Below are 15,982 nucleotides of genomic sequence, written 5' to 3' on the forward strand. Positions count from 1 at the left end.
AAGTGTTGGGATTTACAGGTGTGAGCCACCACACCTGGTTTTTTTTTTTTTTTTAATTAATTTAATGTTTTGAACAATTTAAAACTGTAAAAACTACCTTTTACTTGTGGGCCATACAACAAGAAGGGGCAGGCCAGGTGTGGCCAACGGGCCATAGTTTGCCAAACCCTGCCCTAGAAGCATGAACTCCAGTGGGTTCTCCAGGGTGCAAGGCAAAGATCCCATCTGCCAATCATGTCTGAACTCTACTTCGGAAGCTTGGGCAAGTACTGTGGGGTTCTGGAAGGCAGAAGTGTGCAAATCATGGTTCTTCATGTGGCCCTAAGTGTCTAACTGCTAAGCCCTGCTTCCTGATGTTCTTCACAACAGAAATCCAGCATCAGAAATCAGACACTGGCTGGCTGCTTTAGCGCTGCGTTGGCACCAGGTGCGTTGCATGCCAGGCTCTAGAAATAACCCCTCCTATTTTTAACACCCTTGCTTCATCAGAAGGTTTCTAGTTTCTCCCGAAAACAATCTCAGGGCCTAGAGAAACACCGTCTGAGTTGGAATTCAGAGCCTCTAAGCCACATGTGTTGCCCTCTTGTCCCCACAAAAGTCCTCAACATACCCAGGTGACCTGCCTTCCCTTCTCATTCGGCGTCAGGGGGCCCCTGATGTGACTGGGAATCTGAGCAATTTCTATGCAAGGCACGAGGAAAACGTGAGTTTTCTGAGAGCTTTTTATTTCAAGCCACAGTCAGATTCTACTCAGTTAAAAATGCTTCCCGGGGCTCCTGGAAGCCAAGGAGGGGACGCTGGGCTCACCAGAGAGGGTGTGTTTTATCACTGAGAAAGAGAGGGGCTGGCTATTTACACGGAACACCAAGAACTGGCAAACACAAGTTGTCCCTGCAATGTTCATAAAGGACAACTGGAGGCAGCTTATCAGAGGCTGGTACAGTGGGGACACCTCTGAGCTCCAGGGGAAGTGGGGCCCTTGCAAACACCTGTCCACCTGCTGGCCCCGCCTTTCCCAACTGTGGCCAGATTGGGACTGACGTCCTCTTGCTCTATTCCCAGGGGAGCCTGCGGCAGCCCAGAGGAGCTCCGAGAGAGGAAACAGCCTGCGACTGTGGCAGGGGACAGATGGGAGCAGGGTGGAGCTAAAATTGCTCCCGCCTCCTCTCTGGAAGTTTCCGGGCTGAGACCTGGCTTCCTGGGGAAGAAGCCTGAGGGTCGCTAGGGCTGCAGGAGGCTAGTGCTCAGGCTCAGCATCCATGCAGGACTCCCATGGGTTCCGGGGCATTCGAGGCAGGGAGAACAGCAGGAGGGCGAGACCACCGAGGAAGAGGAGGACGAAGGCGGCACAGGCGCAGGCGAACGACCAGGAGTAATAGTACTCGATCCAGACGGTGTCCTCACTGTCAATCATGCGCTTCACGGACTGCCGCATGACCTCCACCGAGACCAGGATGCAGAGACCTGGGGGCGGAGCCAGGCACGCTCAGGGACCGACAGGTGCCTGCCCTTGCCCCCAGCCCCACCCTAGCCTGTGTGCATGGAGAAGGCAGTGACTTTGCCTTGGGGGACAGGCTGCCTCCAGGCAGGTTCTAGCTGGGAACCTGCAGAAGGATCCATTTGTCCATGCCCCACCCTATTCCTGCATCCCTCAGAAGGGCGACCATATGGCCGGGTGCAGTGGCTCATGCCTGTAATCCCAGCACTTTGGGAGGCTGAGGCAGGAGGATCGCTTGAGGCCAGGAGTTGGAGACGAGCCTGGGCGACATAGTGATGAGCCCTCTGTCTCTACAAAAAATTAAAATGAAATAAAAACTTAGCCAGGTGTGGTGGTGCACGTCTGTAGTCCCAGGTACTCAGGAGGCTGGGGTGGGAGGAACCCTTCAACTCAGGAGTTCGAGGCTGCAGTGAGCTGTGATCGTTCCACTGCACTCCAGCCTGGGCGACAGAGCAAGACCCTCTTCCTCATCCCCCAAGAAAAAGAAAGAAAGGCGACCACGTTTCTTTCCTTCTTCTGTCAATCATTCTCTGGGCAGTTTCTTTGAGGCCTTGAGGGTTGAGTCATGGGGAGGAATGGACAAATCGCCAAGCTCTGTCTCCCTCCAACCCACCTGGGGTCGCTGAGGGCCTGGCCAGGTTTGTCCCTGGATGGGGATGGAGCCTGGGAAATGCCCCCCACCCAAATCCCGTGGTGGGCATGAGAGTGGAGCGGAGAATCCCCCACGACATGGTTCCCCCCTCTCTGGTGCTCGGGCGGAGCCCTCAGTCTACCTGCAAAAGCGTAGAACATGGATGCGGGCCGCAGCAGGTAGTCCCTCTTCTTCCCGAAGGACAGGAGGACACAGAGGCTGCCCAGGATGACGAAGCCAAGGCTGAAGATGGCGATGGCGGCTGCCGAGATGCTGTACTCTGCAAACACAAGGGACACCCAGCATGCGGCCTCAGTCCAGGAGCTCTCATGGTGGCTGGTTAGGCACCACCCCATAGCCACAGTTCCCATCTCACACATGAGAAAGCCGACAGCCCCAGGGCCAAGTCCTTCCCTAAGGCCCACGCAGAGCCAGGCTGCCATAGGGCTTCTTCCACCCGTGTCTTTCCAGAGCACCAGGCTGCAAGGTCCCCACGGGGGGCAGAGGCGAGAGGCAAGTGGCTGGACACCTTTCTAGAGCAGAAACTTTCCTCCGAGTGACAGGGCAGGAGGCGCTGGGGCGGTGGGTGGTCTGCCTGGGGTTAAGGAGCAGAGGATGACAGAGTGGCTTGTCACCCAGCCCGGTGCATGTGAGGCTCTGCCAGTGTGTGTGGCAGTGTGCGTGTCTGTGTGTGGTTAGAGTGTGTGTGTTCATGTGTGTGTCACATATGTGAGGATCTGTCAGAATGTGTTAGTGTCTGCGTATGGTAGTGTGTGCATGTGTATCTCGGTCTATGTCAGTGTGTTGGTGTGTGTGTCACTGTGTGTATGTGTGTCTGCATGTGCTAGTGTGTACATGTATCTGTGCATGCTAGTGTCTGTGTATGTCCTTGCCTGTGTGTCACTGTGACTTGTGTTTGTCATTGTGTGTCTCGTGTGTGTCATTGTGTATGTGTCATTGTGTGTCATTGTGTGTCACTGCATGTCGTGTGCATGTCATTGTACATGTGTGTCAGTGTGTCTCTGTGTGTCTTGTGTGTGTGTCATTGTGTGTATGTCATTGTATGTGTGTCAGTGTCTCTGTGTGTGTCTTGTGTCATTGTGTCAGTATGTGTTTCTGTGTGTCTTGTGTGGGTGTCATTGTGTGGGTGTCATTGTACGTGTGTGTGTCTCTGTGTGTGTGTGTCTTGTGTGTCATTGTCTTGTGTGTGTCACTGTGTCTTTGTGTCATTGTGTGTCATTGTGTGTCATTGTGTGACATTGTGTGGTGTGTGTCATTGTGTAGTGTCATGTGTCATTGTGTCATTTTGTCTGTGTCATTGTGTGTAATTGTGTGTGTCATCGTACATGTGTCTCAGTGTGTGTTTGTGTGCCTGTGTCTTGTGTGTGTAACTGTGTGTGTAATTGCGTCAGTATGTGTGTCTTTTGTGTGTTATTGTACGTGTGTCAGTGTGTCTGTGTGTGTGCCTTGTGTGTGTCATTGTGTATGTATCATTGTGTGTGTGTCATTGCCTGTGTGTCATTGTATGTCTATGTGTCATTGCCTGTGTGTCACTGTGTGTGTCATTGTACATGTGTCAGTGTGTGTCTCTGTGTGTCTCTTGTGTGTGTCATTGTATGTGTGTATGTGTGTGTCAGTGTGTGTCTCTGTGTGTCTGTGTCTTGTGTGTGTCATTGTATGTGTGTATCTGTGTTGTGTGTGTGTGTGTGTCAGTGTGCGTCTGTGTGTCTACCTACTCACCCTGTCTGTCTGGGGGCGGGCAGGCACAGGTCTGTACTCCCAACAGTGTGTGTGCATCTGAGCTCTGTGGGTCCTGAAAAGCTCCCAGAGCGCCCTGTGCCCTCCCGGTACTTGGGGAGGGATTTCTAGGCCAGGGAGGGACTCAGACTGTCCCTGAAGACTCTAACCATCACATCCCACCAAGAGCCACCACAGGGCCTCCGAGCACTTGTTCCACATCCACAGCTCCCGTCACAACAGCTGCCCTTGGGTAGGAGCCTGCCAGGAAGTGCTGCTTCTGCAAACGCTCCCTGGCCCCGAGGTGTGGAAGCTCTGGGCCCTGGAGATAGAAGGCGGCTACCTGGGGCCTCCTGAGCAGAGAGGTGACAAGGCTGTTATTCAAATGCACCATGAGCTTCTTCTCATCAGGCCTGAGGAAGTCAGTGCTTTGGCCCCCAGTGACTTTCTGGCCCAGTGATGCATGACACAGAAGTCCCCTCTTGTCACCCCAGCCCCCTTTCCACCCAGGCTCACCCTTCTGAGTAGTGAATTCGAAGATCTCCGAGCTCTCGCCGGGGTTAAAATGCCTGAAGTAGGAACAGTTCTTCTCTGCAAAGGAGGAGACACACTGTGAGTTGAGGGGGGGACCTGTAGCAAGGACAGAGGCCTGGCAGAGAGTGCAGTGTCATTCTCCTGGGCACGCAGGGGCTCTGGCAGGCTCTCTTCTCCCCAGATCCTTAATCTGGGCTGAAATGTCTGTCTTTGACCCTTAGAACAACATCTCAGTGGAATGATGAGGTTGCCTGGAAGGCTGAGAGGTCTTCAGGGAGCTGAGGCTGGATGAGTCCACAGGGCAGACAGCCTATGGGTTCTGCACCCCATTAGGCAGATGGGGTAACCGAGGCCCAGGCTTAAGCCATTTTTCAGGGTGTGCAGGGTGCACAATCACTAAAGAACCAAATAGCAGTCTCTGTTAGGGATGATTCTGCGCCCCCCAGGGGACGCTGGGCAATGCCTGGGGACGTGGTGGTGGTGAGAGGGGTATACCTGGCACCTAGCCGGGAGAGGCCACAGACACTGCTGAGCATCCTGCAACACGCAGGACAGGCCCTCCCAACATGGAATGATCCAGGCCAAAATGGCAAGAGTGCCAAGGTTGAGAAACCCTGGACCAACCCCAAATCTGGGACTGTTTCTCATCAGAATCCAGGCCCACCCTGGTTCACTGGTGGGACCGGGGAAGCAGTGTTTTTCAAAAGCTTTCTGGGAGATCCTGATGTGCAGCCAGAATGGGAACCCTGCTCCAGGCCCCTTAAAATGCCCCGCAAAGGGCTTTTTCTGAGTGGCTGTTGGGATGGCCTGGAGGCAGGTGGAACCCTATGAAGGCTGAATGTAACCATCATGTGGTTTCACTGGGTCGCTGGTCTCTGTGAGACAGCCCAGATGAGACCTGCCCCGCAAAGCCACTTGGCCCACCTGATAATTGTCATAAAAGCTGTGGAAAGTGTGGGTAGTAGGAACACAAATCTGAATTTGATGAGGGAGAGGGGAGGGGTTCAGCACAAGGAAATGCATGCTGATTTAAAATATAATTTCACTTCCATTTTTCTCCTTCAGTCTCTCTCTCATAGCTAGTTATACTATAAAATCAAAGGACAGGCTGGGCGCAGTGACTCACGCCTGTAATCCCAGCACTTCAGGAGGCTGAGGCAGAAGAGTTGCTTCAACCTGGGAGGCAGAGGTTGCAGTGAGCTGAGGTCGTGTCACTGCACTCCAGACTGGGTGACAGAGTGGGACTCCGTCTCAAAAAAAAAAAAAAAAAAAGCACAGTCTTATTTCTTACTAAATACAGTTTATCATCTTTGCTCTTGATTTAGGAAGTGGATGAATGGGTTATTTTATATTATGTTTCCTTCAAAAACTAAATTAATTTGCTTTTTATTTGTGGAGGCCCTTCATTGATTTATTTTCCTGTGGGTCAATGACCCTCAAATAGAAAGACATCTCTTCCTCTAGTTTAGATGGTGTCTAGTTTGTCAATTCATTTGTTCACTTCCAGGCTTCATTTAGATGCTCCCAAGGTGGTTGATGGCTAGTTCTTTCTGGAAATGTACCTGCAGTGATACCAAGACTTTTTTGGGGGGACGAAGGCCTTCTTTAATCGGACCAAAATCATCTTCTTGCTCCTTAAGCCTGTGGTCTCGTACCATTCCCCTCCTTCCCCCAAAATTCGGGGCTGCTGCCTCTCCTGAGGCTGAGGAAGGAAATGACCCTGGAGATGGGATGTGGTTTAGCAGCAGTGCCTGTTCCTGGCATAAACAGCCTTCTCTGTGCGCGTCTATATTTAAATCACTTTCCTTTTGAACCACATTACCTGGGGTGTCTGACTGCTGGTGGTGATGTCAGAATTGATTCTCTGCTCTTCTCTCTCGGCGTCCGGTGCTATTTTAAAGTATAATGCAGACCTCTTCTATTTGTTAGATTATTAGCTATAGATCTCTTGAATCACTGCTTCGAAATGGCCCATGTTATGTCATAAGTCTGCATGTGTCTCCCTCTGGACAAAGACACATTTCTGTTTCTGTTGTATTCTTTAAGAACCAATTTCAGTTGTCAGAATTGACTGAATTCAAGTGTATTTCACCGTCAGCTGCCTCTCTGACTGCTCAAAAGCTGTCAGTTAAAATCCTTCCCAGCGGAGGACCCTGACATGAGGGCCAGGAAGTGCTTTGCTGGAGCACGGCTGTTTGCCCCTGGTAGGTTGCTGAGGTGACTCTCGCACAGGTAGCATTTGGCTTGCCAAATCCCCGCCAGATAAACGCCAGGCTCTGTGTGGCTGCTGGCTGCTTGGATAGAAATGATCTTAACTCAGACACAGGGGTAGCCTACGTGTCTGCAGGAGCCAGGTTGTGAGCTTTTGGGGGGATTGGTCCAGGTACAATGTTCCCCCTCCCTCTTCTCCATTAAGTGTCCTCAAATGGAGGGAGGGGGCCTCCAGTGGGTAGGATTCCTTCTCGGGGCATCAGAAAGCCTCAGCTTCACTCTTACGTGGCTGAACTAGGGGCCTGAGGACGGATGGGCCGACCTGTCCCCTCTCTTGGGCTTAGCACATGGAAAAGGCCAGCGTCTCCTGCCTGAACCTGGGAGAAACATCCACTCTGGGCTATGTGGCTGCCCACTGGAGACCATAAACCCTTTCATGGTCCCTGATGGCCCCTGTAGGGGTGGGGGCACGCCAGACCCAGGCCTCATTCGGGACAAGTCAGGCCAGGTATCTGCCCATGTCACTCAAGAGGGTGAGGGTCCTGTTCAGATGGACAGACCCTACTATGAGCCCCTTCCCTCTCCCCTGTCCCTGGGTCCAGGTGGATATTATTTGGGAAACTGAGCATCAGGGGCAACGTAAAGAGGAAGGACATCCGAGGGGGACCCGTCTTAGTCACGGGGCAAGAGGAGAGGGACTGTGACGGTCCTGTGCAGACTGAGCCTTCCTGCCTCTGCCTCTGGGATGTCCCTCTCTGTCCCACTGCCCTGGCTTCCATCATACTTACACAAAGCTCAGGGATTGCAGCTTTGCTTCCGACTAAGTCAGCAAAGATTCCAATGCCAGGATGATGATCTGGGGTGTTAGGAACTCTGAGGTTGTGCCATTCTCCTTTGTCTCTGCAAATGGCTTATGCTGATTTTAATCTCCTTATTTCTGTAAGACTCAGTGGTTTAAAAATATTAAATGGGGTATTTATTAAAACTGTGGTGAACTCAGCCCTCAGACTTGACTGGGGGATGGAACAGTCTGGCTAAACAAGTGTTCTGGTTAAGGGCATTAGTCACTGTGCAGAACCATGTCTAGTGTGCCAGTTTCGAAGAATTAGAGCAGAAGCCACATTTAGCTCCAAGCTGAACTGGAGTTAATAGGGATCTTTCTTTGATAATTGGAACAGCTGGTAGGATTAGGGGATGCCTTGGGTTATCACTGAGAATGCATCAGTGGACCAAGTGACAGTCCATGGAGACTTTCATATATTCAAAGATACTTTGTGGATTTGTCCAAAACCAAAGAAACTGGTACTTTAGGGATACAAGAAAGCCTGTAACTTGCATTGGTGCCAGTGTTGTTTTTAGCCTTTTGGTAAAAGAAGTTCTATCAGCTCCTGACAGTGGTTTTCTGGGCTGTGTCTCCTCCCACACCCCTGACTGAAGAATTTTATAAAATGGGCTGGAGAAATCTCCAAGACCTGACCCTAGAGCTTCAGAGCACTACTCTTCCGTGGGAGAAGCCTGGCTTTGGGCCTAGGCCTCTGGCATGGACTCCTGTGTGTGGTGAGGGGAGCCCATGAAATTCCTGGGGTCAGTAGTATCATGCTCTTTCATCCAGTCCCAATTCCTGCACTGAGAGAAGAGGGACCAGTAGGGAAAATGGGGCACTAGGCAAAGTGGGCCGTGGGGCAGCCTGCCTCCTTGCCCTAAAGAGGCAGAGCCTGAAAGAAGCAACACCTCACCCAGCCCAAGGGCAGGGGATGGCCTCTCTGTGGGTTCATTTGGACTTTCAGAACACATAGTCTCTCCTATGGGAGAGGCCCCTGCTCTCATTCTGGAGGCGTTAAAATTGGTCTTAGATGTTGTACATGGAAGTCCTTCTAAGACTCTTTGGGGGACGGTAGAAAAATTAGACAGCTCTTGCCTACTGAGCCTCCAACATTCTAAGACTAAACGGGACCTTGAGAAGTCTCCTCCACTGCACCAGCTTCTGGTCTGGCTGCCTTCAAACTATGCCATGTCAAAAGCTGGACTCCTTGTGTTCACTTAGGTCAGAGCTTTTAGGAGCTGTGTTTACATGCACAATAGAGGGTGTGGGAAGGAACTGGAGAGAAAGGAGGCTCTGGATTCAAGACTTGGGTGGAGAACCTCTATTTGTTAGCTAGTTAGCCTGGGGAAGGCTATGCTCAGCCTCCATGTTCCTACCTGTAGAATGAGAACCACCTGTAGAATAAGAACCACCTGTAGAATAGGAGCCACCTGTAGAACAGGATCCACCTGTAGAATAAGAAGCCACTCACTGAGTTGTTGTAAAGTAGTTAATGTATTGACTAAAAAGGTGAATGTTAGGGGTAATCATCTGAGTATGAGTCCTGGTTGCTCTGCTCATCACCTGTGTTACCTTGTCAACTATCTCAACCTCTCAGTGGTTCATTTTCTTTATCCATAAGATTGGAATGATGATAATAGCATGGCCTTCATGGAGGTTTTTGTGAGGATTAAGTGAGCTAATATATGTATGTCATCCCACCACCTTCTGGACGCCATAGATTTGGGAAAAATTGGCCGTTCATCTTGTTAAGGATTCCTCGTATGTGATGAATTGCTTCTTTCTGTTTTTAAGATCCTCTGTCTCTTTCAACAGTTTGATTATTGTACATCTAGGTGTGGATCCCTTAGAGTTTATTCTACCTGGAGTTCATTGAGCTTTACAAATTTGTAGATTTTTAATGTTTTTCATCCAATTTGGGAAGCTTGTGGACATTATTTTTCACATACCTTTTTTGTTCCTTTCTCTCTTTCCCTCTCCTTCTGGGACTTCCTTTACATACACTTGATGGTGTCCCATAAGTCTCCGAGGCTCTTGTCATTTTTCTTTCTTTTTTTTTTCTATCTGTTCCTCAGACTAACTAATCTCAAATGGCTTATCTTAAAGGTCACTGATTCTTTTACCTGCTCAGATATGCTATTGAGCCCCTCTAGTGAATTTCTCATTTTAGTTATCGTACTTTTCAACTCTAGAATTTCCATTTTGTCCTTAAAAATAATTTCTGTCTCTTTATTGATAGTTTCTATTTCATGAGACATCATTTTCATCTTTAATGCTTTTGATTTTTAAAAAAAGTTCTTTGGATATACTTACAATTTAAAGTTTTTGTCTAGTAAGTCCAATATCTGGCTTCCTTGGGGATCTATCAAGTTCTCCCTGCCCCATATATGCCCCATATCATTTTAGTTCTTTGCATGTCTTGTGTTTATGTATGTATTTATTTATTTAGAGACAGTCTCACTGTCCCAGGCTGGAGCGCAGTGGCGTGATCATAATTCACTGTAATCTCTAACTCCTGGGATCAAACAATTCCTTAACCTAAGCCTCAGGAGTAGTTAGAATTATAGGCACATGCCACTACTCTTGGCTATTTTGTGGGGTTTGTTTGTTTGTTTGTAGGGACAGGGTCTTGCTATATTGCCCAGTTTGATCTCAAACCTGTGGCTTCAAGCAATCCTCTTACTTGGCCTCCAAAAGTGCTGGGAATACAGGAGTGAGCCACCACACCCAGCCAGTATTTTTTAAACAATATAATGCGGCAACTCTGGAAATCAGTTGTTCCCCCTTCTTGAGGATTTGTTCCTGTGGTTTGTTTAGTGACTTTTTGAACTAAGATGGTAAAGTCTGTGTTTTTTGTCATGTGTGACCACTGAAATCCCTGTTCAATTAGCTTAGTGACCAATTAGAAATTTCCTAAAATGCTTGGCAACAGTGACTCCCCCAGGCTTTACTGAGGGGCTCTGTGCATATGACTCACACTCAGGTAAGCCACCCACATCTCCGCCTTAGCTTTTACTTTCTGCTTGAACAGAGCCTTAAGATAAGGCAGAGAGTGCTTAGGGCCTTCTTAGGTCTTTCCTGAGTGTGCACATAGCCTTGTGCATGCGTGTGACCTCCTAGATTCCCAGGAATTTGTTGGAGCTTTTCAAAGCAATCTATGGACAGCTCAGTCTCCAGTTTTTTGGTTAGCCTGTTGTTTTCCCAACTGTTATCTACTGCCTCAGACAGCCATGATGTTAAGCAATCATCTCTAATTATTTTCCACAAATATCCCCAGGGAGAAAGACTGTTTGCACCGGATAAGCTCAGAGTCAGGTCAAACAGAAACAGCTTCTCAAGTGGGGCTTTTCAGGGAATCACCAGACAGGTCAAATCATGACAACGCTCTGGGAATGGGCCTTTGATCCAACCCCATTCTCTCCCCTCCAGAGGCTACTGGGATGCTGATTTTCACTGTGGTTATGAATGTTGGTTTGCGAGGTTACCACAGAGCTGGGAAAGGGAATCAGGACTAAGTCAAGTTAAAACATCACAGAACTCACTGGTCCTCCTGAGATTCACCCATTTTTCTTGCTGGACTTTGGTTAATTTCCAGAGTTCTGAAAATGTTGATTCTGACCATTTCCACCAGCCTTCTCATTGCTTTTATGGAGAAGAAGATTTTTGGAGGTTCTTTCTCTATCATTTTTTTTCCTGATGTCATTCAAAGTTAATACATGTAAAGCATTTACAACAATATTCGGCACATAGGGTTACATGCATGTGCCATTATTATTGTTGTTGTTGTTGTTAATAATAAACGAGAGGCCACATATGAACTCGCTTCCTCCCTCCAGACAAGAGTGGTCCCAGGGGGCACAAGAAGGGCATATGGGGAAGGAGAAAGATGTCCATTTGCAGAGAAAAGAGAGGGAAAAAGGCAGGAACATACTTTGGAAGATGACTGGGGGAAAGGTAGTGCTCAATGTCACAAGTGTGGGAAGTATGGTTCATAGCTGGTTAGGCTAAGAAGGCGAAGAGGTAGATCCTGGTCAGTCTCAAGGCCAAGCAATGCCTGTTGGTCCCCTGTAATTGGTCCAGTCACCTCTCACCAGCCTGTCTCTTCCTTGTGTGGACTCTACTCACTGCCCAGTTCTCTGCTCTGGCTTTAAAAGGCAGATGGTTCCAAGGACGGGTGAACAGGACTGTAACAGCACGTCCCCATGTGCGGTCCCTGAAGAAGCTGCCCTGCCCTGCCCTGCCCAGGGGAGTTGGCTGGAGGGTGTGCCTGTTTATGAGTGTGCTCGGCAGTCGCCAAGGGGCATGGGCACCCGGGCTATGCGATACCCTGCAAGCACATGGCCACACCTGTCACCCTCAGCCCTGGGACTTGGTGTTTCTACAACAGCTGGGCACTTAGGAGTCTTCTGGGCGTCCAGTGGGTGTGAATGAGGGAGGGGATCTCTGGAGCAAGCAGCAGGAAGGAAGAGGGAGCAGAGATGTGGGAGGATGGGGTCTTGGCTCTTTGGCTCACAGGCAGACTGCAAGATCTTTGGGGACTCAGCCCTAGTGTCCTTGAAGGACAGGTTTCAAGGAACACCAAAGTCTGATAAAAGAGGGAATAATCATGAAAACCAGGTGGGACATCACACTGACATAACCCTGCTCCACTGCCACCATGGATGGGCATCTGTAAACCTGGGAAGGGATCTTACATTGCTGAGAGTCAGTCCCATATTTTATAGAGGAAGAAGCAGAGGCTGAGATGATCTTTGTCCTCCCTGGATAGTCATTTGAGGGTAATGGGCAATGATGAGTAGATCCCTGGCCGCCTGGTCTCCACGTAGCACTCTTTCCTCTAAAGTGCTGTATTTGCTAAGAATCCAGAAGCCTCGGCATTTGCAGAATAGAGGCTAGTCACGCAACTACCAGGTACTCCTTAAAAGGAGCTTACCTTCGACGTGTGGTTCGGTCACATGGTAGGAAATCGAGGAATACGCTTAAATTACAGGGTGAGGAAATGCTTTGTAACTCTGGCAGGGTCTGAGCTAAGGGAGGATGCATAATGGACTGACGTCCTGACAAAAGGGCGGGCGGAGGCCGGCGCGGCGGCTCACGCCTGTAATCCCAGCACTTTGGGAGGCCAAGGCAGGTGGATCACCTGAGGTCAGGGGTTCAAGACCAGCCTGGTCAACATGGCAAAACCCCGTCTGTACTGAAAGTACAAAAATTAGATGGGTGTGGTGGTACATGCCTATAATCCCAGCTACTGGGGAAGCCAAGGCAGGAGAATCACTTGAGTCCAGGAGGCGGAAGTTGCAGTGAGCCAAGATTGTACCACTGCATAATCCTGTGCCTGGGCGACAGAGAAAAACTGTCTCAAAAAAAAAAAAAAAAAAAAAGGTAGGGGCAGGTGGCTCACCCACAGCCACGTCCTGCTTCACAGACATTCAACCTGTGCAGCTGCTCCAGGCCCAGGGCCCACAAGGGTCCATGCTTGGATTCATGTGCTGCTATCACTGCCTTGAAATCCTTGGTAATCTGGAGCAAGGAACCCTGCATTTTCATTTTGCACAGGACCCTGCATATTCCATTGCCTGTCCTCTCTCCTCCCCTGCCTTGAGGCCAGGAACAAACCTGCCAGCTCCATGGTTTCCCCCCGCCTGAGGACACAGAGCCACCCAGCATGTCTTTGCAGGGAGAGAGTGACCAGGTGGAGCCCAGAAGTCCCTGGGCTGGTAGAGCTGCAGTTCCTGTCTTGAGCCTGCCCAGCTCTCTGCTCTGGGTGAAAAGCCTCAAGGTCCAGCCAGATAGAAATAGCTGGGACAAACGCCCTCGTCTTACAACCCAGCCCCAGCCACCAGCACAGCACATGCAATTCAGAACTTCTTCCCGGGGCAGAAAGGTCTGGGCAGCGCCCTATTTCTAGCCTGAGAAACCTGCCTTCCTTGGCATGGGCAAATTTGTCAGGGGGACGACGGTGAAGGGCGGGAGGTGGGGATTGGGACGGAGGGTGGGTACATTACCCCCGGGCAGGGTGATGGGCCCGCAGGTCTTGCTGTCGTCCATGGGGATGCGCTTGGTGCAAATCCGCCAGAGGCCGAAGTGGGCCGCCTCGCAGGTGGTGTTGTGGTGCTCCATGTGGGGGCTCAGCACAGCCCAGTGGTCCGTTACCACGGCCGTCATGGTCAGCACGATGCCTGCCAGGATGCAGAAGAGGGTCACGCGGACCTTCAGTGTTTTGGTCTGGGACATGGTGGTCGCCGAGGCGTGGGTGCCCTGGGCAGGGTCCGGCGGCTGCGTCCCCTCGGGCAGGTGACAGCCGAGCTGGGGGGTGGCAGTGATTGTCGAGTTGGGAGTGGCCACTAAGTTTAGTGTGCCTGGCTGAGCCAGAGTGGGCTGGCCTTGGGGCTGAGGGACGCAGGACGTGCTGAGCAGCTGCCCAGATGCGTCAGGGGCCTGAGGGAGGCTGCTATTAATGCCCCTCTCCAGGCGTGGCACCGGGGACAGCTCCTGCTCAGGTTTCAGGGCTGTCTGCCCCTCTGGGAGCCAGAAATACCCCGGTGGGGGTGGGGCAAGGAGAGAAGGCTCTGGATGGTGGATTAAGGTGTAGCAGCTCAGGGTGCCTGAGTTGGGAGGGGGCGAGGGGTGGGCAGTAGGGCCCCAGGGGTGGGGATCTGTCTGCTCTGGGCTGATGGGAAAGGGCACTCCAGGCCAGGGGAGGAGAGCAGGAGCTGCAGGCTGCATGGCCGTCCCGGGCTCCCACAAGGTAAGCCTCCTACCGGCGGAGCAGTGAGTAGCTTCTCATCCTGGGATCTGGGGGGCCAAGGATTCTGTCTAGGAACATCCCAGAGACCCCGTCCGGGGCCTGTGGAGTCCACCTCTCAGGCAAGCGTTTTAGCCACAAACCCCACAGCATCCCCCAAACCATAGGAAGATTTTAGGTGGCTCCCAGGCCCGGCCTTACCCAACTGTGGTCCCTCCACGAGAACATTACGTCCTTTTCAATTCTCTTTCCATCCCCAAAACTGGGCCCAGAGCAAAGCTCCGTTCGAGGTCAGTGTCATTATTGCCCGCAAAGTGTCCTCTGAAACAAGCGAGAACGGCCTGAAGAGGATGAGGAATCCTGCTGGACTCGGCTGTTCTGTTTTCAGAGCACTGTGTTTGGTTTTGCCTTCTACTAACAGCAGGTGATAACGATTTTCCAGTTACGTTTTAATTTGCAAAGTCAATGTGTGAGTAAAAAAGAACGAATAGGTTGATTTACAGGGGATCATAGGAGCTCCTGGGTGTGTGGATAAGGCAGAGAACACAGAAAGCCTGGGATCGACCACCCTCCAAGGGTCCTGTGCACCCGCCTGGCCCCCAGGCTTGTCCCCGAGGCTGCGGCCTCTATGTCTCTCCTGGGTTGTGCCACTCTCCCTTCTCAGCTCACAGGGTGGCCCTTTTTGGGTGTAGTCGACAGACTGATGCACGATCAGGAATAGCCTCCTGAGCTAGGTGGGGCCTTGAACTTCAAAATTCTTGCCTCAGATTGACACGATTTACAGAGACTCTGCCCTTGTGGACAGAAACGTTTTGGCCTCCAGCCTTGGAATCACAGAAAGTTCATGATGATGATAACAGGAGCAGTGGCTCATCTTCAGTGAGTGCTTACTATCTACCAGGCTCTGCTAAGCCTTCATCCATCATCGCAGTTACTCTTCACACCAAATCCACAAGGGGACTGTTGCTGTTTTTGCCATTTCACAGTAACACAACTGTTACTGCCATTTCACAGATAAGGACATGGACGCTCAGAGACATGAAGTCACTTATCTACGGTCACACAGCGGGAAAATGAGGAAGCCAGGTTTCAGGACCCAGAGCCCAAAGTCTTAACCAATGTTTGGAACTGGGAAGAAGCTTGAAGATCTATTGTGACAGATTAGGAATTTGCAGCCCAGAAAGGAGACATGACGAACCAGGACCACCTGGTGAACAGCCCCAGGGCTGAGCTGAACCCTCGTGTCTCCAGCCACAGGCTTGTGCTTATTGCAGTTCCATCCAAACTTTCATATTTTTAAAGTCAGTCTCTCATCCATATTATAATCTCCCGAGAGCTTCTCTCCCCACTGTTCTCATCTCTACTTCCCTTCCTCCCTGTCCCCCCACCTCTGTGTTCCCAGTGGGTGCTAATCCATCACAACTGACTGATCACTGACTGATTGTTGACATATGCCGCCGCCCCTGCTTCAGCTCGCGGAGAAACTGCCTGTCACCAGGTGGGTGGACAGTCTCCATGGGGAACTCCCAGAACCTGGGACATGGCCGCAGCCTCTGAGCCCTCTCTTGTTGCTTGTGGGGGCCCAGCTTCAGGATCCTGGCACCTGGGGATCTCAGGGGGTGCTGGACAGCTTGAGCAGACCTACTGAGTGCCAGGCACAAAGCAAAGCAGTAGCTGGGGAGCCAGAAGAGGGTTCCAGTGTTTTAAGACAGAATATCTAGAGAGAAGCTATTTAATTTTAGCATTACAAGTAAATACAGTGTCACTGGAAGAATAAAAGTGTCTTTTGAATTTCCTGGTGTG

General features: G+C 50.8%; 1 protein-coding gene across 1 annotated transcript; it reads right to left on the minus strand.

Annotated features, from left to right (window-relative positions):
* Positions 1-708: 708 nt before the first annotated feature.
* Positions 709-13,828, minus strand: CACNG1 (calcium voltage-gated channel auxiliary subunit gamma 1). The gene is made up of 4 exons (XM_033181917.1): positions 13,440-13,828; positions 4,383-4,457; positions 2,272-2,409; positions 709-1,464 (listed from the first exon to the last, which is right to left on the minus strand). The coding sequence occupies exons 1-4, from the start codon at positions 13,666-13,668 to the stop codon at positions 1,238-1,240; spliced, it is 669 nt and encodes a 222-aa protein (XP_033037808.1). The 5' UTR covers positions 13,669-13,828; the 3' UTR covers positions 709-1,237.
* Between the last annotated feature and the right edge of the window lie 2,154 nt (positions 13,829-15,982).

Source organism: Trachypithecus francoisi, unplaced genomic scaffold, assembly GCF_009764315.1.
Source record: "Trachypithecus francoisi isolate TF-2019V2 unplaced genomic scaffold, Tfra_2.0 Lachesis_group20, whole genome shotgun sequence".
Classification (NCBI taxonomy): Eukaryota; Metazoa; Chordata; class Mammalia; order Primates; family Cercopithecidae; genus Trachypithecus; species Trachypithecus francoisi.